At 47.1% G+C, this 20,480-nt stretch overlaps 1 protein-coding gene across 2 annotated transcripts in view; it reads right to left on the bottom strand.

Annotated features, from left to right (window-relative positions):
* The window catches only part of DPF3 (double PHD fingers 3), a 250,550-nt gene that overhangs the window by 75,803 nt on the left and 154,267 nt on the right, over window positions 1–20,480 (bottom strand). For both annotated transcript variants that reach the window (XM_024737918.1, XM_024737919.1), the window contains exon 7: window positions 1,359–1,496. In XM_024737918.1, coding sequence (XP_024593686.1) covers window positions 1,359–1,496 — 138 coding nt within the window. The remainder of the gene's footprint in view (window positions 1–1,358; window positions 1,497–20,480) is intronic.

Here is a 20,480-nt window from a genome sequence, read left to right as displayed (position 1 = left end):
CAGCCTCTTCAATAAGCGGTCCTGGGAAAACTGGACAGCTACATGTACAAGAATGAAATTAGAACACTCCTTAACACCACACACAAAAACAAATGGATTAAAGACCTAAATGTAAGGCCAGACAGTATCAAACTCTTAGAGGAAAACATAGGCAGAACACTCTATGACATAAACCACAGCGAGATCATTTTGGACCTACCTCCTAGAGAAATGTGGACGTATATACACTACCAAACGTAAAACAGATAGCTATTGGGAAGCAGCCACATAGCACAGGGAGATCAGCTTAGTGCTTTGTGACCACCTAGAGGCGTGGGATAGGGAGGGTGGGAGGCAGATGCAAGAGGGAGGGTATATGGGAATATATGTATACGTGTAGCTAATTCACTTTGTTACACAGCAGAAACTAACACACCATTGTAAAGCAATTATACTCCAATAAAGATGTTAAAAAAAAAGCAACAAACACGTGCCATGTCTGTTACACAGCAGAAACTAACACACCATTGTAAAGCAATTATACTCCAATAAAGATGTTAAAAAAAAGCAACAAACACGTGCCATGTCCACAGTTATTCTTCACCCCATGATCCTAGAATGACCCACATCTTGAAGCAAGCCCTAAAGATCCCATTATCCCTTCCCATTCTGATTTGGGGGTGGCCCAGAAACCATAAGGAATGTTGTAGAGGGAAGTCACATAGTGAATGCTAAACCCTTTGTGACTCCCTAATTCATAACTGGAAGTTGAGGAAGGAAAGAAAGAATAGAAATGGAAACACAAATCTTCAGGATTATTTTGGGTCTTCAGAGCCCAATATCCCAAGTGACAAGTATACCCAGGTCATGTGTGCTGACTGAGTGCTCAAGTGAAGAGCATGGAGGCTCCAGGGCCATATTTCTAAGGCAGGAGAGCCCTTACCAAAAGTGTGACCCTATAAGAGCTGAGACAATGAAGCAAGAATATTCTATGTCCCTTGGTGGCCAAGGAGACATTTGGAATGTCTGCCTGAACTGACACACCCCACAGCTTTGCCCACCTCAGGTTAGCAGCTGTGAATGGATCTTCTGGAGCTGAGGGAAAAGAGTAGCAGGTCTGGCATTTGACAATGGCCAGGTAAGGATGTTTCTCTTCCGCCTTAACACTTACCTCCCATCCTCTGGGAACAGAGCTGGGTGTGCCACCCAGCTGACCCACAGGGGCATCTGTGGCTCTGCTGAAATAGCCAACTCACCACAGGTCCTTGAGACCAATCTACAGGTGCCACCAGAAGATGCCCGAGGTGAACAAAAAGGAATGCTCCGTAGCCCTGCCCACCCACCTCATCACTCCCCCAACCCAACAACTGGGAACTCACGTCTGTGGTTCTCGTTTCTGTGGTTGGGTGGGGACCGGGTCTCCTGGTCTTGGGCCTCATCCCCCTCCTCGCTGGCCAGGTGGGTGTGAGCGTAGTGGTAACTGAGTCCCGGCCGGTTTTTATAGCGCTTGCCGCAGACTAGAGAGGAAAAGAGGAAAGGAAGGGAAAACGCAAATGTTAGCAATCTCTGCAGCCACGGCCATCATTCTCCCAGGCAGTGACTCCCATCCATCCACCCCAGAGCTGGGTTTCCCCAAAAAAGTGTCTCCCACTCCCAACACCCCCCGACCCTCACCCCAGCACCAGCACCGCTGCAACAAGTAAAGAAAAGAACCCAGGTAAAGAAAAACCATAGAAGACGGAAGTTGAACTGTGTAAGAGCACCATCATTTCCTAGCTGTGAGACCCTGGGAAAGTCACTTGCACTCTATGTGCCTCAGTTTCTTCAGAGGGAAAATAAGCATAATAGTAGTACTTAGCTCTTTGGTTGTTATGATGAGTTAATCTCTATGCAAAGCACTTAGAACAGTGGTAAGGGTGACAAGTATTATAACTTTGGTAAGGGTGACACTTATTATAACATTGAAGTTAAAAGGCACTGCGAGTCTATTTAGTCCAACACCCCATGGCACAGATGAAGCAAGCGAGGCCCAGCAAGCTTAAGTGATTTGCCTGGGAACACACAGCTGGCTGTGGCAGAGCCACTGGAACCCAGGTCTCCTGGATTCCTGCGCAGTACTCCTTCCACCACCCTCTGGTTGACTCTGTATGAAGTACAAAAGCTTTATACGGATCATATTTTTGATCTATCACTCAGTGATTCTGTGCCAGAAAAACACATTCCACTTCCACCATTGAAACTATGAATCTGAGGCATCCTTGGTAGATGTCGCAACCAAGAGCTTGTGCCCTTGATGGCCCGGGAAGCCTCTGATATCCCGAATCTCTAAAAACGTGTCCTAGCAGGCACTACCTCTCAGGTGGACAGTAGGAGACAAGGGCAACAAGCAACACAAATATGATTTCTTGGACCCAAGAAGAAGAAAGGGGCAGCTCCCTAGGTCGGCTGCTTAGTACCTAAATGGCTAAGACTAGACCACTGCCACCACCCTCCCTGTCACAAAGCCCAATATCTCAGCCTGTGGAGGGATGGCACTGCTGGTAGCAGAAGCCACAAGGGTCTTCCAGGAAAAATCTCATGCCAACCCTCTCATCTCGTCCCCACCTCTCCCCAGCAGAGCAAACCCCACCGGATCTGCTGGAGTAGCTGAGGTTGCCATCTTTAAGAGATTCTCGCTTCACATGACTGGGTTATAGCAGTGAGTGTAAACACTTCCCAAGGTGGAAAGAGTACAGAGTTCCTCATCAGACATGGGTTCAAATCCCACTTCCAGGTGCCAAAGTTGACCAGCTGCATGACCTCCACAGTATAGAGAAGAGCTGTTACCCACCCCTCTTACCCCCTACCCTTATTATTTCTGGTGGGGTTTCCTTTCTTACAAGACTCTCTTAGGTTTTTCAGGTATTATAACCATTGGCAAAAATGGATAATGTCATCTCTTCTTTCTCATATATATGTAAACTATTGTATCTTCTTAGCTTAATTCATTTGTAAGAATCACCAAGACAATATTTTAAAATAGCAAAAGCAAGCTTTTCCAATTGTAGTGAAATTGGATTTAGTGGTTCACTGTTTAGAATGATATATGTAGCTAGTTTTTAGTCTTTATCAAGTTTAAGTAGTTCTTCTCATTCCTGAGTTAGAGTTTTATTACAGGAGAATTTTACCAGCTGTCCTTTCAGCATCTACTAATATATGACTCTCTTTTGGTTTGCTGATATGGTGAATTATGTTGATTTCCTAATGCTTCCTACTATTGAGCCATTCTTGCATTCCTAGAATGTACTCCATTTGGTCAGGGTGTATTATCTATTTGATATACTGCTGCATTCTACTTTCTAATTTTGCATTTTGCATCTAATACTCAGACTTGAGACAGATAAATAATTTGGGGCCTTTTACCATGATTTTCAATTGCATAGCTGTGCTGACTTCCAAAAATAAATTAAGGAGTTCTGTGTGAAATTGGACAAGATACATAATCTCTTTGCACCTTTTTTTTTTTTAAATATATTTATTTATTTATTTTTGGCTGCGTTGAGTCTTCGTTTCTGTGCAAGGGCTTTCTCTAGTTGCGGCAAGCAGGGGCCACTCTTCATCACAGTACGCGGGCCTCTCACTGCCGCGGCCTCTCTTGCTGTGGAGCACAGTCTCCAGACATGCAGGCTCAGTAGTTGTGGCTCACAGGTCTAGTTGCTCCACGGCATGTGGGATCTTCCCAGATCAGGGCTCGAACCCGTGTCCCCTGCATTGGCAGGCAGATTCTCAACCACTGTGCCACCAGGGAAGCCCTGTGCCTTTTTTTAAATCTGAAAATGATGATGGTGTTACTTACCTTGAGGGATTATAAATAATATTTGTAAAGTATCTCACTCAGTACCCAACACCTAATAGATGCTCAATAAACAGTAGTGAGGGGCAAGGGGCTTCAGTGTGGTCTACCACATCTTAAGTGCTGTACCCTCCTTGAAAGAGGGACTTTGACCCTTACCTCTCCTATGGAATCTGGGAATTGGCTGGACTTTCTTAAGAAGATGAGAGTCTGAAATTCAAGTTGGTGATCAAGTTGGTGACCAAGCTGGTGACCTAGTGACTATAAATTCAAGTCCTACAATTGGCTCCTCTCTCCCTCTCTCTCCCCCTCTCTCTCTCTCTCGTACATATTGCAAAAAATAATAATAATAACATGTCACTACACAACTCAATTCCATTTGCCTTAGGAAGTGGGACCTAAGGAGACCCCTGAGGCACACCGTGGGCCTGCTTGTGACTTTTTCTATTTAACTTTTAAATGATCTAAGGTCAATAAACAGCAAACTATGGGGTCACTGGATATAAATTCATTTCATTACAAGGAATATTGCTGGTGAGGAATAAATGTTTATTAAAAATAAGGCCAATAATGTCAGTATTTATATGGGGAAGCCTCAGCTGCCTCTGCAGATCTCCCTACTGCACACTCCACAGTATTTTATTTGTTTCATTTTGTTGTGTCAATTACCACCATCTTCCTTAATCACAGAATTCCAGGATTTTAAGATCCTGGTCTAACTGACTATCAAATTGTTTTATTCCCACGAACACTCTAGATGCTTTCCTGGAACAACTCCACCGATGGGGAACTCACTACCCACCCGAGTAGGCATTTCTTCTTTGACCTCCTTGAATTACAGTTATGACTGCACTGGAGGACCTCTCTTAAGGACAGTGTCATATCGATTTCATCTTGATGTCAACAACTCCACCTGCTGTGCTGCCATGCACATTTTACACCTTCAAAACATACCCATTGAATAGTTGATGAGTGAACACAGAAACGTTTTGTAGGAAAGCGAGGAGACGGGGGAGGAGGTAAGTGTGTAGAATCGGCTCCATCTATCCACATTAATCTCACACTAATAGTTCTTAAAACCTACAAAACCAAACCCAAGCAAAAAGCTTCCCATATCTCCTTCCCCAATACCATAGAAAGTTTTAGAGCAGATCCTTTTGCTAGAAGAGAGATTCTCAAAGAGTAGTCACCAGACCAGCCCCATCTGCATCACCTGGGAAGTTGTTAGAGATGCAGTTTCTTGGGCTCCACCCCGGACCTACCGAAGCGGAACGTCTCGGGGTAGGGCCAGGCAATCTGTGTTTTAATCGCCTGCAGGTGATTCCGATACACACTACAGTTTGAGAACCACTCTGCTAGAAGATTGAATATATTGAGGCTTAACTCTGCCCGCCCTGCATGCGCCTGCCCTTCTGGATGGATGGAGGTGGCAGGAGGGGGCAGCAGGAGGCAGCCTTGAGACCTGTGTTCAGTTATTAGAGGAAACAGGAGCGGACAGCCCACGGTGGCCCTGGAAGCCAGAGCCCTTAACCACAATCCCTGTATGCAGAGCTTTCCAGGTGGAGCTTCATTTTTCACCACCTGCTTATATCATGTCATTCCTTCATCACCAGGTCTTCAAGGAAACATTTATTAAACACCTAATGTGTACCCAGCCTTGAAGCACCGGAGGACAAAGACAAATGAGCCCCAGTCCCCTCCCTCCAGGAGTCCGAAGTCTAGCAGAGGAGATATACACGTCAACTAGCAAGGAGGGAGGTGGGATAAATGCACCAATGCGAGCCTGTGCCCCGCAAAGAGGAGGGGCCAGCTCACGGGCTTAAGTGGGGTGCGAGGATGGCTTCCCAGAGCAGGTGGATGAGCTGCAGCTTGTGAGAGAGCAGGACATCACCAGGCAGACAAAGGAGGAGGGCATGCGGGCACCAAAGCACGTCCCGCCAGCACCTTTGGGGAACTGCAGGATACTCAGTAAAGCCACTGGGAAGGGGGCATCGGGGTGGGTGTGAGGGGGACTAAGGAGAGGAAGGTGGGCGGGAAGTGGGGGAGGACTGTATGCAGCCTGAGGACCAACTTCATCAGGTTTACATTTTAGAAATACTGGCTAAGGTTATAGTGCACAAGATGGATTTGGAGGTGGTAATGGGCTCCTTTAATTTTCCGTGTGTGAACAATGAGGACTTCGGGGTAGGAGAGAGGTTAGGGGGAATCTGGTAGAAGGGGGAGCGGGTGGGAGTCAGCAGAAAGGAGGAGCGCAAAACGACTTCCACGAACTCGGCCTTCCTGGCCACGCGCCATCCAGCCCCCATCCAGCCCCCCAGCCTCACCCGAAGCCACCTCTGCCTCCTTCCCAGCCCTCCTGCCCACTGGCCCTTTCGTTTCTTAAACATTTTTCCTTCCACCACAGAGCCTTTGCACAAGCTCTTCCCTCTGCCCAGAATGTCCCGCAGCCCCACTTTGCCTGATCAACGCTTCACAATCCTTCAGTTCTCGAGTCTTTCCAATCACAATTAGGACGCTGGTGTGTTACCTTCCCAGGACTAGTCGTGTATCAATATGTGTCTCTCCCACCAGCAGCAAGCATGGCAGGGCCTGTGTGTTTGCACACTGTTGCAGCCCCAGTGATGAGCTCGGGGCCTGCACTCGATGTCAGCTAAGGGAATCAATAAAAATACCGAGGTTTCTGACTTGGGCAACTGGGTGGAAGCACGTAGGAGGAAAATCAGATTTAAAGAAGGAAGGGAATGAGCTCAGTCTGGGGTTGGCTTATACACCTGGTGCTTGGGAAAGAGATGTGGATGTTGGAGTTGCCAGGTGGCAGTGGAAGTGATGGATATGGAGAGAAAAGTGCCAGGAGAGAAGGAGGAGAGAAAGAAGAAAGGTGGACACAGGACAGAACTCAGAAAACACCGGTATCTTAAAGAGTCTGGTGAAGAAAGAGAAACCGATTAAAAATTTTTAAGAAACACTCACAAAGGACTGAGCAACATAGGCCAGAGGAGCAGGGCTTCCAGGTGACAGAAACGATGACACCACCGGTCACAGCCCCTGCTAACAGCTACTGAGCATGTACCATGTGCCAGGCCTGTTCTGGCACTTCAAGTAAATCAGCTCACAGCCACGCGCATCCCCATTTCACAGAGGCAGAGCCAGGATAACGTCAGATGCCCCAGAAGGGCCGAGAAGGCTGGGGACTCAGAAGACAGCACTGGGCTTGGCAATTAGCAGGTCACCTGAGTGAGCAGAGAATCCACAGCCTCGAGTAGGATGACGCAAGGCTACAGGAAGCTAGGATGCTTTGGGGAATGAGGAAGTGGTGATGGGGCCGAAGGACCATTCCGTCCAGCATGGCTGTGGAAGGGGAAGGAGTCAGCTGGTGGACAGATGGGACTGCAGAGTCCAGGGAGTCTGAGTGGGGATTGTCCTTTAACAGAACAGGTCTTGATCAGGCTCATAGGCTAAAGGGAAGGAGGCAGCGGGGAGGGGAGTTTGAGAGGCAGGTTTAGGAGAGATTGGAGTTCATGGAGCAAGATGCCTGGCCCCAAAACAAAGCTGCTGACCCAAGTCCCAGTCCCTCAAATGACTTCATCCTAGGGACGAGAGATTTCTAAGATTTATTTTGGTTGAAGAGCATCTGGGTCAGACTGCTACATTGTGATGAAGAGAAACGCCTTGGAAATCCTGCTTTGACTGGTTTGGAAGAGAAGGAAAATCTAGCACTGTCTCACCTTCTATATGTATTTCATCACATCTCCCTGCCACTCTGAACACTTGTGAGCCAGCTTCGTAGACGTGTGACCTGTACATTCAGACAGGGTCCTGGGTTCGGAAGGGTCCCACACTTAGTTTAAAGCCTTGCTCTTGCCATCTTGACACTTTTAATACTATTAAACAAAGGGGCCCTCATTTGCATTTTGCACTGGGCCCTGTACATTATGCATCTGGCCTTGGAAACCATTTGGGGCAGGGGGTAGAGATCTGGGACTAAGTTATTCCAAACAGCCACCTTAATCGTGTAAGAGCTGCCACAGTGAATGCAGGACCCAGCCAGCTCTAGTCGAGGGCAAAATTTCCCTCTGAGGTAACTAGGAAGCCTGGCCAGAGGGGTTAGCCACTCAGCAGTGGTCATTTTAGTGCCACCAACAGTTCTGGCCCTTCTTCTGGGTCGACCCTCCCTTCAGAGAGGCAGGCTCTGTATTGATGCATGGGTAGGCTAGATCCGAACTGCCTGGGTTCAAATCCCAGCTCCGTTGCTGACTGACTGTGACCTTGGGTGAGTAGCTAAATCTCTCTGTGCCTCAGCATCCTCTCCGGAAAATGGGGATGATCATGACAGCCCACCTACTGCACGGTTGTAAGGTATGTGAGAGAATACATATATGTATATGTATAGCTGATGCACTTTGTTATAAAGCAGAAACTAACACACCATTGTAAAGCAATTATACTCCAATAAAGATGTTAAAAAAAAAAGAGAGAGAATACATTGAAAATAGTACAGGGCTCACAGTAAGCCTCAGCCATCGTCAGCTGCCATTGTCAACACTGTGGATCGGCAAAGGGAATAAACCCTAAAGGGAAGGGGGTGGGGAGGACTAGCAGTTTGTCCTCTGAAGTCTGGGGTGATGGAGTTGCAAGGAAAAGAATGTTGGGAAAGATACATTCTGAAAATAAAGTATTAGAACCATCTGCTATCCCTTTATCATGTCAGCAATCTCACTCCCCACTCTTGTGCAGAATCAGACTGAGCCCCAAGACAGCTGAAGCGTTCAGAGAGGGCTGCGCCCCCATCCTCCCACTCCAGGCTCCCTCCCCAGGGCAAGCTCCTTGGCGTCATGCGCCCCTGAAGCCATCACCCCTGGGACCAGGCACAAGCCTGTGCACAACCTCAGGTCCTTCTTTTCACCTTGGCAGCACGCACCTGGATTGTGTGTTCCAGGCGCCACGCACGTGGAGAGGAACAGCTGTGACAATGAGGAAGGTCCAGCTTGCCTTCCCCTCTCTCCTTCCCCCTGGGGCAGATCCATCTGTCAAGCTGCAGAATTAGTGCTTGCCCACTTCCCAATCCAGAGCTGCATTCGCCAGGCAGGACCTCCTGTCTGGAGTTATGAATACCTTCAGTGCCACCTCAGAATATTTACAACACACCTCTGCCACCCCACTGCAACCCTACACCACTCACCCCTTATGAGGATGGGGGAGGAAGCGGAGAAGGGGGAGGAGGGAGGAACAATCAGGGGCAGTTTGTGGGAACAAAGCCGGCTGCAGCAGACAGCAGAATCCTTCCTGCCAGGGAGAAGCGGCTGCCTTCCCCACTGATAACTTAATGACTCTGGCACATTTTCATCAGCCCAACTTGGAGCACGCAGTGGGTATCTGAGCCAGTGGTTTCCGAGAGCCTGAAAGCAGCGACTGAAAGCAATTACAGGATGAGCGTCCAAGAGACAAAGCCTGGACCTTGGGAGTCACCGGGCCACATCTCTTTCCCAGCTCTGCCCTGTGGCACTTACACACAGCCCTGAGGACACCACTTCCCTTTCTCTGCAGCTTGACTTCCTCTTCTGTAAAATCGACCCAGCAGTGCCTGTCACCTGCTGATGCCTCCAAGGCATCATACTTACGGACTATCAGGCAGGCACACATTCTTACACTGAATCTCACAACAGCTCAGGAGGTAGGGATTATCATCCCATTTTACAGAGAAGGAAACTGAGTCTGGGGGGCATTGAAACAATTCACTAAATGGCAGAGTCGAAATTTGAACTCAGGTCTGTCTGACTTTGAAACACACAGAATCAAAGACGTGCTAGTCATTCTCCATTCACAACCCCTCCCAGTGCCTGGAGCTGACCTCGATGGCCTCTTGCCCTCTGCTTCCGGTGGAGTTTGGTCATTGGGAGGCACTGGCAGGAGAACGGAGGGTGAGAAGAGAGGAGGTGGGGATCTGTGCCCTGCCCACCCCACTCGGGCTACCCTCCCTCCCAGATCCAGCTACCCCTGGGAGCCAATGTCCTCCCTGCTCCTTGGAACTCAGGATGGGGAGGGCTCCCCCTCTCCCTTGTTGCTACCTTTATCCTGCCCACACCTCCACAATCACTCTGACATCAAATTCTCTGCCATTCAGCCCATCTAAGGTTGAAACTTATGTCCTCCTGGAGCCAAGACAAATATAAACAAGGGCCATTTTGACAAGAGAATCATAGCCTACCAGACCGGTTCAGATGTTTGGGAACCTCCACACCTTCCTGAAAACCCTCGGTCTTCTCTCTGCAGAACCATCAAGGCAGGTGGAGGACCGTCTACACCAATCCCCCGGGTGGGAGGAAGCCCCAAGTGAGAAAAGCCCTGCTGTGAATGAGCTTGGGACAAAACCCAGGGAACACTGCAAAAGGCCACTAGCTCAGACCTGTGTACTCAGGGTTGGGTGTTAATCCCTACGACTATGTTAAATGCCTAGGCTTTTTCAAGAGCCAATGATGGCCCCACAAAGCTCAAGTGATAAAAGTGGTGGCTTCACAGATGGCCCAGGTCCTGCAACATTTAGGCACCAAGAAGCTCCTCTTGGACAAGCACAGGTGGGCTTCCCTCCCCACCCCTTCTCGAGCCAGAGGCCAGCAGCGCGGGTGGCCTTCTGCAGACCTGGCGTCTGGCCCTGGCTCTGATACTAACCCACCGTACATCCTTGGACAAATCCCACAGCTTTCTGGACTTGGTTTCCCCATTTGTAACATATGGCAGTTGCATCAGACCATCTCTAAGTCTTTCCATTCTAACACTGCACAACGCTTTGTTTCTCTGGGTCCTCTGAGGACTGTGTGCCTCCTGAAGCAATTATTCCCTCAACTGTGACAGAAAAATGATGTAGATTCCCAGCCACAGAATCCACCCAGGGGCTGCCTACACCCTTCTCCCCACCCCACCAAGCCAGGTAGGCAGATGCCCTTCTGTGGCTTCATGTCTTCTTCCAGGCCACCCTTGATGCTTATTTTAAGCTGAATTCTTCTGGACAGAAACACAGGGGCTGGAGTAGGGGGCGGGGGGTGTAATATCCTGATTTTTCAAAGCCACATTCCTCAGGGTCTGGCACTGACCCATATATTAGGAGTGAGCCCAGAGCCAGGATCTATCAAATGCCTGTGATCCACAAGTCCTGTGTCTTCATCAAGGGAGGGCATTCTGCGTATTGTAGGAATTTACTGTATGTGAACGTGGCTACATGTTTTTTTTTAAAAAAAAAACAGGAAGAACGGAGATAGGCAACAAGGTTTCATTTCAAAATACTCTATAACCTGATTCTGGATCCCCCGCAGAGAAATGCAGAAACTTCCAAAACCAAAGCATTAAATGTGTTAGCAGAACTCTTTCCTGCTCTGTTGAGAAGCAGGGTAACATGATTCTGGTGAACTCTGGGGTCAGTTGTCCTATGTCAGCTAATTGGTTGTGTGACCTTGGGCAAGTTACTCCAAACCTCAGTTTCCTTGTCTGTAAAATGGGGATAATAATAGTTTTATACCTCATGTGGGTATTGTGAGAACTGAATGAGTCCATCCTTGTAAAGTACTTAGCACGTTGCCTGGCCCGCAACAAATGTTCAACAAACAGTAGCTCTTTCTGATCATTCAGTTCACTCGCAGAATGCTTCCCTGATCTCTGACAATGCCAGCAGCCAGAGCACAAAACACCACTGGGGACTCACGTGTGAAATAAATACCCTTTCTTGAATTAGTAGAAAAAAAAATATTTACTGAGCATATTTATGAACCAGGCAGTGAACTAATTATTTTTACACACGGTCTCACTTCACCCTCTTGAAAACCCTCTAAGGTCAATCTTATTGCCCTCACTTGACAGAAAAAGAAACTGAGGCTCAGAGAGGTTTTCGTGATTTGTCCTAGGCCGTGGCTAGGGAGTGTTGTAGCAAAGACTCAAATCCTGGGCTTCTGATTCAAGAGCCATCTTCTTTGGGCCACCATCCCTTATAGAGATGGTGTCTTTAATTCCTTATTCTAGTGAAATCATACATTAGCATGTCCTTAATTCACTTAAATAGTCAAATATCATTCTTTTTTTTAATCTTCATGGAAAATAATTTAAATATTAAATATTACTGTCAACATTTCTGGAGAAGGTAAACAGAGAAAGGCAAAAAAATCAGATGCAATATCATAAAGTATAGTAGCCTCCAAACATTTGGGAATCTGGCCAGTGGGCTCTCTTTGGGGATCTCGGGGTGAATATCTGACATAAACGCTCCTTCAGATCCTTGATTTGTGAGTCCTGACCTACCAAGTGCGTCTCAATGACCCTTACCTGAAGCAGGCCCCCATCCACCTGCGACACCGGTATAAGATCCTCACGAACTTTGGGAAAACAAATGTATACTAGCATATTTTAGACATTTCTGCCTGGATGTCCTGCCATGTCCACAAACCCATATGTCAAAGTTTCATCACTTCCCCAAATTACCTCCTCCTCCTCTAGAATATTCCAGTTAAGCCTCCCTCATGTCTCCATTACTCAAGCTCAAGACTTTCAAGACTTGAAGAGTCCCTGTTGCCACCTCCCTCTCTCTTGTACCCCACATACTGTCTGTCCTCTGCCAGGTTCTGTGGATTTTTCTTTCATAAAGTCTTGCTTGTTTGCCCCATCCATTTTGTTCCTGCTCTCACCACTGTCCAGACTTCATGTCTTCTCCTTCCTGACTGGAAAAGGCTCCTCTTAGCCACAGGCTTCAGGCTCTCTCCCCTGAACACCTAATCCTCAAGATTAACCATTCCAGAGACGTCTCCAGGATCATCCATGATTCACCATTGACTATACGGGCCAAACTCTAAGCAGCTCAGTCTAATGTTCCCAGCATCCTTATCCAGCTCTGTGCCCCTCAATCTCCCTACCCAAACACTCTGCTTCAGCCATGCTGGTCTATCTTCTGTCCTGGTATGTGCATCCCACATTCAACATTTTGGGAGCAGCCACTGTGCTGGGTCTGGGATGCAAGTTGAATATGACACAGTCTCTGCCCTCAGAAGGCTCACAGTCTAGCGTGAAGAATGGACAAATAGACAAACTGTTATCATACTATGTGAGAGGTAGCCTATGCAGAGTTATGTACAAGGTAAGGTAGATTCCAGGAAGAGATGAGTGACGGGTGGGGGGATAGGGAGATTGCAGGGGAGAGAGAGAGAGATTGCTAACTGGGATCAAGTCCTGGATCTGCCACTTATTCACTGGGTGACCTCAGGAAAGTTAATTAACCCCTTTTCTCCACAGAATCCTTATCTGTAGGATGGAGATGATCATGCCATCTATCTCCTGGTATTTTTCAAGGATTAAAGAATTAATATAGATGAAACCTAACATTCCAGGCCCATATTATAAATCAACAAACTTGCCATTACTATTATTACCTCCGGCTGATTCCCACATACCCCTCCTTCCCTGGAGACGTCCGTCAATTCAATACACCCTCACTGAGGACCTGCTTGGCATCCTAGGGAAGCACCCTCTGACATACCGGTCCCCAGCCCCAGACCACTCCCTCCCCTGGATTCCTGCAGTGCTCACTGCCTACTCAATGAAAACTGCTTGTGTTATCTCTTCCTGGGATATCAGCCTTATCTTGCCAACTACATTGGTGACAGAGGAAATAAGGAAAAAGCAAAGGTGGAAGAAACAGTCATTAAGCACATACCATGTGCAAACATTTTAATATATATTATCACATGTAGCTTTCCTAACCGTGTACATCCTCACTCCACACCTCAGGACAATGGACACTCCCAGCAGCAAGACAATTTTCTCGAAAAATTCTGGATAACAAGCTAACAAGTGGCAGGGCCACAATCTGACCTCAGGCTTCTCACTCCAAAGTCAGCGCACCTTCTTTGTGCAGCTCTTGCTAACCCACTTCCCTGACCCCCCACCAGGACTTGAAATAAGAGAAATCAAAGGCTGTGCACCAGGCACTTTGACCTCACAGTTCTGCTTCTAGGAAATAATAAAAGCATTATGCAAAGATATAGCTGCAATATTGTTTTTAATAGTGAACAAATTTTAAACTGTCTAAACATCCAACAAGTGGAACAATGACTGAGCAAACTGGGGCATGGCCATATCATGGAACACCATATAGCCTTAAAATGTTGTCATAAAAATGTCCTTATTGACATGGAAGGATGGTCCTCATGTGTTGTTGAGTTGGGGGGATGGGTTAAAGTGGTATGTATCATTTATTGGGGGGAGGGTATAGTAAACAGAGACAGCGAGAACCCTAAAATAGGATACAACAAAACAAAGTGGAAATTACCTCTGAAGAGTAAGATTATGGGTGATTTTTATTTTTCCCTTTATGCTTATCTGTAATTTCTGATTTTTCTGCAATGAACGTATACTGTTTCTGACTGGATAAGAAAGTAATTCAAGAGGGTGTACACATAGGTATAAAACAAACTTACGATTACCAAAGGGGAAGGGGGGAGGGATAAATTAGGAGTATGGGATTAACAGATACATACTAGCATATATAAAATAGATAAACAACAAGGATTTACTGTATGGCACGGGGAACTATACTCAGTATCTTGTAATAACGTATAATGGAAAACAGTTGAAAAAAAGAACAATATATTTTTAACTGAGTCACTTTGCTGTACCTCTGAAACTAACACAATACTGTAAATTAACTATACTTCAATTAAATAAATAAATAAAAGAGGGTGTGAGTTACAGCCCAGAAAAGGCAAACCTAGGTTTGGTGGTCAACGGGCAAGGTTCTTGAGAGAGCTAGAGGGTATGAGGGCATGAATGAGAAATTTCAGCCTCTCCCCAGCCCTGTCTCCTACCAGCCCTGCTGCGGCAACCTGCAACCTGTGTCCATGAAGCGAGGACATTTAAATATTTAAACAGACCCAGCTATGCACTCAGTCTCCAGGGATCAATCCCACGCCACAGGCCCTGCTCCACAAATCAAGTTTCTGGAGCACGGAGCCTTTCCCACCCCTCCCCCGCTGCACCCCACGCAAGAACCTGCAAGATAATAGCGGCAACAACTGAGGGATGAGGCCGGCTTCCCTTCAGCGGCAAGGGCGGCCAGCCTGAAGGCCACGTTATTGGCTTTTACCACTGCAGCTTGAAGAGAAAAGCACGTGAGCCTTAGAGAATGGGGGACCTTAATGCCCTCAAAATTTTTTTTTAATAAGACTGCAGTAGTCATCTGATTCTTCCTGGGCACTCAGGTATGGGGGAAACCGGAGTGATTTTAAGGAGGTTGAGGTCAAGCAGAGTTTCTAGAACGCCTTGGGAGCAACTATGCCTGCCCCATGCGCCAATCCAGGCTGCTCTCGGCCCCGCGGGGTGGTCTCCTGATATCCCACGGCCCAGCATCCTATCTCTCAGGAAAAGAGCCTCATTGTTAAGCTGAGAAGAACAGAGCTCATGGCGCGGGGAGACGGCTGACTGAGGAGCTCTAGAGACTCAAGGAAGGAGCTCCCCATCACTGACAAATGAGGAAAGTGGTACCATAGCCACTGAGGGGTGGAACAAAGACGACACCCCCAGACCCTGCTTCTTGCCCCATACATTCTCCCTGGGGTATACACCACCCAGAAGGGCAGGGAGGAACCCAGACCCTATTCTGACACTGCCCCAACTGGACAGAGTTACACCGCACCAGATTTCTAGAAGGGAGGAAACACTGTGAAGTCACAGGCCACACGATCGAAAATACACGTCTGTGGGATGAGGGTGGTAGAGGACAAAATTCTTGCTGATGTGGAGGCTGAGTTGAAAGGGATCACTCCTGATGTGTGAATACCTGACATGACTCAGAGGTGTGTCAAGTTCCCAGGAGGGCTTCAATCACGTCTGTTTGCCTTTTGTCACTAAGCTACCCTAATGACCCAGTTAGGGGTGGGAGGCAGAGTGATTTTAATAGATTTAAATTTAAAAGGCTCAAAATTATGTAAACTATTCCATTCCACTTCAGCTATAATTACTGCCTGACTCCAGCTTACCAATCTGACACCTGGAAGCCGTCTGTCAACAGTAGCCAGGGCTTCACCTCATAAATAAAAAATAAAAATAATGAGCAAGTGCTCATTCATTCACAGTTAAAGCATGTTTTTCCTCAGCTCTTAGGACAGCCAAACTCCATACTGGTTTGGAGGAAGGCACATTTAGCCAGATGTTTGTGCAGAGATGTGCTGGGGTGTGTCAGCTCTGGAGTTGGAGAAATGAGGATTCATATCCCTGCTTTAGCATTAACCGGCTGTGTGATCTTGGACAAGTCCCCTCACCCCTCTGAGCCTGTTTCTTCTCCCTAAAGTGAGGTCAATTGTCCCTGCCTCTCAAGTTTAGTGTGGGGATTTACAGAAATGCTTAGCACAGTGCTCTGCACACACAAGTACCCATCAGCAGGGGTTATCACCGTAATCAGAAAAAGCTGGGAGCAAAAGACAAGTGTTGGCAAGGATGTGGGGAAGTTGGAGCCCTCGTGCGCTGCTGGTGGGAATGCTAAATGATGCAGCCGCTATGGAGAGCAGTATGGAGGCTCCTCAAAGAATTAAGAATAGAACTACCATCTGATCCAGCAATCCCACATCTGGGTATTTATCCAAAAGAGTTGAAATCAAGATCTCAAAGAGATATTAACACTCCTATGTTCATTGCAGCGTTATTCCCACTAGCCAAGACGTGGAAACAATCTAAACGCCCATCAATGAATGAATGGATAAAGAAAATGTGGTATACACATACAACGGAATATTAGTCATCCTTTAAAAGGAATATTGCATTATTCAATACGCAATCACATGGATGAACCTCAAGAATATTATGCTAAGTGAAATAAGCCAGTCCTAGAAAGACAAATAGTGCGTGAGTCCACCTATAATGAGTTCTCTAAAGTAGACAAATTCAAAGCATCGAAGACTGGAATGGTGGTTGCCAGGGGCTGGTGGGGAGGGGGTGATAGGAAATTGCTAACCAACAAGCATAAAGTTTCCATCAAGCAAGATGAGAAACCTCTAGATATCTTCTGTACAACAATGTACCCCTACTGAACAACATATATTGTGCACTTAAAAATTTAAGAGGGTAGGTCTCAGGTTAAGTGTTCTTTCTACAATGTAATTAAATTTAATTTTTTTTAAAGAAAAAATTGGGAAAGGAAAAAAAAAAAAACTTCACAAATCACTTCCATTGTGCCCCGCAGAAGGGCAAATGGGTGCTTTGTTCCTCCCTAAACGGCTGAAGCTTAGAGACAAAATGTTCTCCTTCTCCCTGAACATCACCCCATCACCACCATCTTCTTTCCTATGATGCTCCTTGAACAAAGAAAATAGAAAAGTGAGTCTCTCATCAAGAGTCTTCCCCAGTGATGCTAACAGAAAATCCAGAGCTGGGAACAGTTAGGAAGAGAAATGGCAAACTCTTGAAATTATTTTCAAAATATCTCAGTAGCCCAAACCCAAGGATTTCTTTCATATGTCTATCCCCAGTTATCATCTCACCTATAAAAGGGAGTTCATTACATTATTGGGATTTAAAGCCATTAAGTAAACTAAAGTCAAGTACTGGGTTGCTGAATTTTATTTCGGACTAATGAGTTTTATATCAATGTTGAAAGAACAGGAAAGGAAAGATTCTAAAGAGACCAACTAAAACAGCAACGCAAGCTGGTGGCACTCTGCCTGGAGAATTCCTGGAGATTCCAGAACTTCCAGATGCAAAAAACAGGGAATAATAAAAGGGTTGATCAGTCAGAGGCCAGAAGCCTTCAAATTTGAATGCAGTAGACCAGTCATTCTCAGAAATCAGTATTCATAATTATTGCCTGAGAAGCTCTCAAAAATGCAGATTCCTAGGCCTGCTCCCAGTGATTCTGACGTAGGAGCTCTGGTGTGAGGCCCAAGAATCCACATTTTAATAAACATCTCAGTTATCTCTGCCCAGGTGGTCCAGGTCCACACTTTGACCAGCACCAACAGCCTTTCCTACAAAGTCACATGTAGGTGCTTTGCTGTAGGGAATGAACACTTTCCCTTTGGCAAGAGGTTGAAAGGGAAGAAACAGAACTTTAATCCTGAAGCTGGGTAAACTTTCAGGATAATTAATAGAGATTGGTTACTTGCTGGAAAATGAAGTATTCACCTACACACACACCATGGATTGGGGAAAAAATAAATTATGTTCAGATGATTTCAATATTTCTCTGAGATGGAATAAATTCAAGGGCTGAGTGAAAGGTAACAAGCAAACTATCTATCACCTGAAGTTAGCAGCTAAGATAATGTTTCAACCACCCACCTTGAAAGGGAAGCTTGGACTGAGAACAGAGCGGGACAACTATATAGGAATATACACCAGGAATGGTTAAATACAATCACATCTGAAAAATAGCTACAGCTACTCCACAGAAACCCGGAAAGAGGTGGTGGGGTCCAAGGTGGCCTCATATTTTCATAGATAACTCGAAAGATGGAGTGGAGATTATGCAAATCAATCCATAGACAATACAAAAATGGCAGGGATTGTGAATCTGTGGTGAATTAAATTTAACTACTGGGCAATGTCTTTAAATTTACCTTTATTGAATCTTGCATATTGAAGTCACATATTATTGTATCTCTTTATGGAGACTCAATAGGGCCAAATACAGAGTGATTTATGGAAGCAGGAAAAATCAAATGAGGAAGTAGAAAAGAGCACACACCTGGAGAGGCACTGGCCCGGGGGTCAGGACAGGCACCGAGTGGGAAGTGTTTGAGATGGTACACAGTGCAACGGGGTGGCCAGTTACTTCTATTCTCTACAGATGTGGGTGGTGTTAAAAGCCCACGTGTAAAATAAACAAGGAAATGTGTCTGTTACTCTTTGAACCACTTGGCCTGGGTGCTACTTCCAATGAAAGTGCTGAGCTTAAATTAAACCTGGAAGAGAATTCTGAGCGGGCCAACGCAGAAATTATGGGATGCGTCCCTAGGTAAACCAGGAATACAAGGGGATGTCATGAGGGCCTCCAGCATAGACGAAATCCTGAAGGTGCCTATTTGTTGGGAAAAGATGCACAAAAGCTAAGCGGGCCTGTAGGAGAGAAAAATTTCAGCTCCTATTAAGGAAAAAACAATCATTCAAAGCACAGTTGGAATCATGGAAGAAAGGGCAGCTTATGGTAACACCATCCCTGGGGACATTCAAGGAGTTGACAAGACACCTCTCTACTTAGGATGCATTAGAGATTATTAAAAGCATTCCTTGCTCAGCTGGGGTGGGGTGGGAGGTGGGCCTTGTGACCTCTCCAAAGGTCATTCGTATCCCAAAGGATCACATGTCTGAAGGGCACCAGATAAAAATAAAGTCTATTAATCACTGAGCTGCCACACAATTTCCTAAGAGAGCCAGGATAGAGACGGGCGTTCCACGGCAGACCTTGTCCCGCCGAGGGAGGAAAAAGCAGGCAGCGCCTGTGCAGGCAGAGCCAAGACATCAGCCCCTGAGACTTCCAGAAAGCTGCCACCAGGCCTGCAATCAGGCCTCCCAAGCTCCACAGGGTAAACAGGAGGAGACACAGAGCCCGTGGGGAGAGGAACAGGAAACAGCACATGGCACTGAGAGCCCTAAACAAAAGCCACAGGGGCTCGGGGGCGGGGGGTGAGCCAGGCCAGACAGGGACACCCGCGAGGGCGCTGCGCGGATTCAACACTAAGGAGGCAAAGGCAGGGAAGACAGGAACTGAGGGGAGGGTGGAGAAGGGCGCACGGGTGTGTCTGGGATTATTTCCGGCTGAGAACCCAATGAAAGCTGGAGAGAGAGCGTGAAAGGTAATGCCACTATCTGCGGTAGCAGAAAATCACCTAAGAAAATACAGCTTTTTGAAAGAGGAATGCAGTGGCAATGCCCAGTGCCAAAGCAGCTCTTGGCCTTCTTGATAGCTGGGCTGCTCTGGCCAGACACAGCTGGAAAGCCTGCCCCCTGGGGGTCTGAAGGACCCTTCCCAGCCCAGAATCAGTCTTCCGAGGGCTAGCATGCTTGGGCTTTTATACATCAGAACAAAACTGAACCCCATCCAGGAAGCGAGACCCAGGCGGAAGCAGGCACCTCCTGGTATTGCCGAGAGACATCAGACCCATGCCCTGCTCCCTCCTCATGCTGAACCGGCCTCGGCTTGGGATGGAGATGTTACCTGCAGGAGTCGTCTCAGGAATGTCATCGGCACGGTGTATTTAAGCAGCCAAGTGGGGGTCATGGAGTTTGAGTTCTTCTAGCAAAAGGTTCTCCAACCAGCTGTCACCCCACCGGGCACAGAACAACTTTTTGAAATCAAAAGAGGCCAGTGAAGAGGGAGGAAAAGGGCACCACCCCCGATGTACTCCCTGCACCCCATCTTCCCCTGGGTCTCTCCCACTTTCACAGAGACTGCAGACACTGGCAAGACGGGCAGGACGCCCGAGGAACCACTGTGCCCGGGGCCCTGCCTCAGCGGTCCCGCTGCCATCCTCACTGCAGCCCCTTCTCGCCCACGGCGGAGCTCTGCTTCCTCAGAGAGGAGAAGGTGGGAAGGGGAGATGGTCAGGGAGAGAGGTTTCGAGGGCTGCCCTTGCCATGGAGCGAGCAGATGGCACCCGATATTGTGAGAAGATAACTAGGGAAAGGATGCACCACACGGCATGCAGGA

Source organism: Neophocaena asiaeorientalis, unplaced genomic scaffold (assembly GCF_003031525.2).
Source record: "Neophocaena asiaeorientalis asiaeorientalis breed wild unplaced genomic scaffold, Neophocaena_asiaeorientalis_V1.1 scaffold49, whole genome shotgun sequence".
NCBI classification, from domain to species: domain Eukaryota; kingdom Metazoa; phylum Chordata; class Mammalia; order Artiodactyla; family Phocoenidae; genus Neophocaena; species Neophocaena asiaeorientalis.
The sequence above is the reverse complement of the archived record's forward strand: the minus strand, read 5'-3'. Positions and strand labels throughout refer to the sequence as shown.